This window comes from Mercurialis annua, linkage group LG3, assembly GCF_937616625.2.
Source record: "Mercurialis annua linkage group LG3, ddMerAnnu1.2, whole genome shotgun sequence".
Lineage (NCBI taxonomy): Eukaryota > Viridiplantae > Streptophyta > Magnoliopsida > Malpighiales > Euphorbiaceae > Mercurialis > Mercurialis annua.
Genome location: NC_065572.1, coordinates 73,112,739 through 73,114,536, shown reverse-complemented (window position 1 = coordinate 73,114,536; position 1,798 = coordinate 73,112,739). Strand labels below are relative to the sequence as shown.

The 1,798-nt window shown below is 42.3% G+C and overlaps 1 protein-coding gene across 1 annotated transcript; it reads left to right on the top strand.

The window, feature by feature from the left end:
• LOC126672977 (uncharacterized) lies at positions 1 to 1,302 on the top strand. Its single transcript, XM_050366922.1, has one exon. It carries the CDS (start codon positions 1 to 3, stop codon positions 1,300 to 1,302), a length of 1,302 nt encoding a protein of 433 aa, XP_050222879.1.
• Positions 1,303 to 1,798: the final 496 nt, after the last annotated feature.

The following is a 1,798-nucleotide window of genomic DNA, read 5'->3' as shown; positions in this document are numbered from 1 at the left end:
ATGGCTGGTGATATTACTGAGTTGTACGCAAAACTAAACCTCACAGAGAATGAGGAAATTGCCATTAACTTGGAGGATGTTATTGATGATGAGATGGAACAAAAAGCAAACCTTAGTCTTGTGGGTAAGCTTTTAACGAAAAAGCCATATAATTTGAATCATATGAAGAATGCACTAGCGAGTGCATGGAGGTTGGCGAAGGGATTCAGTATAAAGGAGATTGGTGATAACCTCTTTGTATGTGAATTCCAATCTAAATTGGATAGGACCCGAATTCTGAACGAAGCTCCCTGGCACTTTGATAAACAATTGATATTGTTCGAACCGTTATGTGGTAACTTGCAACCGGATGAGGTGGGTCTAGATATGTCCCCGTTTTGGATTCGTATCTATAATCTCCCCCTTAATTGTAGAGGTACAGCTGCTATCACAAAAATTGGGAGTAAAGTAGGTCGGATTGTGGAATGGAGTGGTGATGAGATGGCCACTTGGGGACGATATAGTCGAGTTCGTGTTATGGTTGATGTATCAAAACCCATTGTCAGAGGTACTAAAATTATAAACCCTCTGGGAGAGAACTGTTGGGTATCTTTCAAGTACGAGAAAATCCAAAACTTCTGTTATTGGTGTGGCATGCTTGATCATTTAGTGGCTGATTGTGAAACTAAACCTGAAGAGACCGAGGTGGAGGAGTGGCCGTATGGACCAGTGCTACGGGCCACACCTAAAAAGCGGGTTCTTATGGGAGAGAGGGGTAGCAGCAAACAAAGGGAGGGAACTCAGAATAGAAGGGAGAAATCCATGGGTACTTCACCGGAGGTTTCAACTGTCAAAGCAGATATGGTAAGACGAGAGCTTCGTATGGAAAATCAAGGCAGTCAGGATGAAGAAGTTCAATCTGTAAGGCCTGCTATTCAAACTAAATCTGATGCTGAGAGGAATGCAGGGACTGATTTAACAAAGATCGTAACACAGGATAACTTTGTCGAAATTCAGGTTGCTCAAGTTGTTGATACTACACAGATTTATACTGATGGGAAAGAAGGGTGTGTTCAACATGCTTCTAGTGTTAAAAAAAATAGGAAAAGCACTTGGACAAGAAGCAATTCACAACGGAAGTCGAGTAAGGGTACTGAGGTGGACAGTAAGAAGGAGAGTTCAAAGAGAGGCATTGATGAAATGCAAGTGGAGGTTTCTCCGGTTAACTGTTTCTCGAAGAAAGCTCGGGATGGGTTGCTGGATCAGTTTAACAATATTGAGATATCGGCGGAGACTGTTGAGCAGTCTCGCCGGACGCAATGAAACTCCTAAGTTGGAACCTCCAAGGGTTGGGGAATCCTTGGACGGTACGCGCGCTGAACTTCTTTATTTCTAATGTTTCCCCGTCTATGTTTTTCTTGATGGAGACTAAACTAGTTAGTAGTGAATTTGGTAGTATTCGTAGGAGTTTTAATTCGTATAATTCTTTTATTGTTGATTCTCGAGGTAGAAAAGGGGGATTAGCGCTCTTTTGGAAGAATAATTTAGATGTTATGATAGTTGATTCTTCAACTAACCACATTGAATTTGAAGTTGCTGATGTGATTACCGATTGTAGATGGAGGGGAGCGGGTTTATATGGCTGGCCAGAAACAGCTAACAAGCATCTTACTTGCGAGTTAATCAGGCGGTTGGGTTTGAACGGCAGAAGTCCTCTTGTAATGTTCGGCGATTTCAATTTGTTCCTTCACCACGGCGAAAAGAAAGGTGGAAGAAGTGGAGATCAGCGGGAGATGGATGTTTTTGGAGAGACATTGGT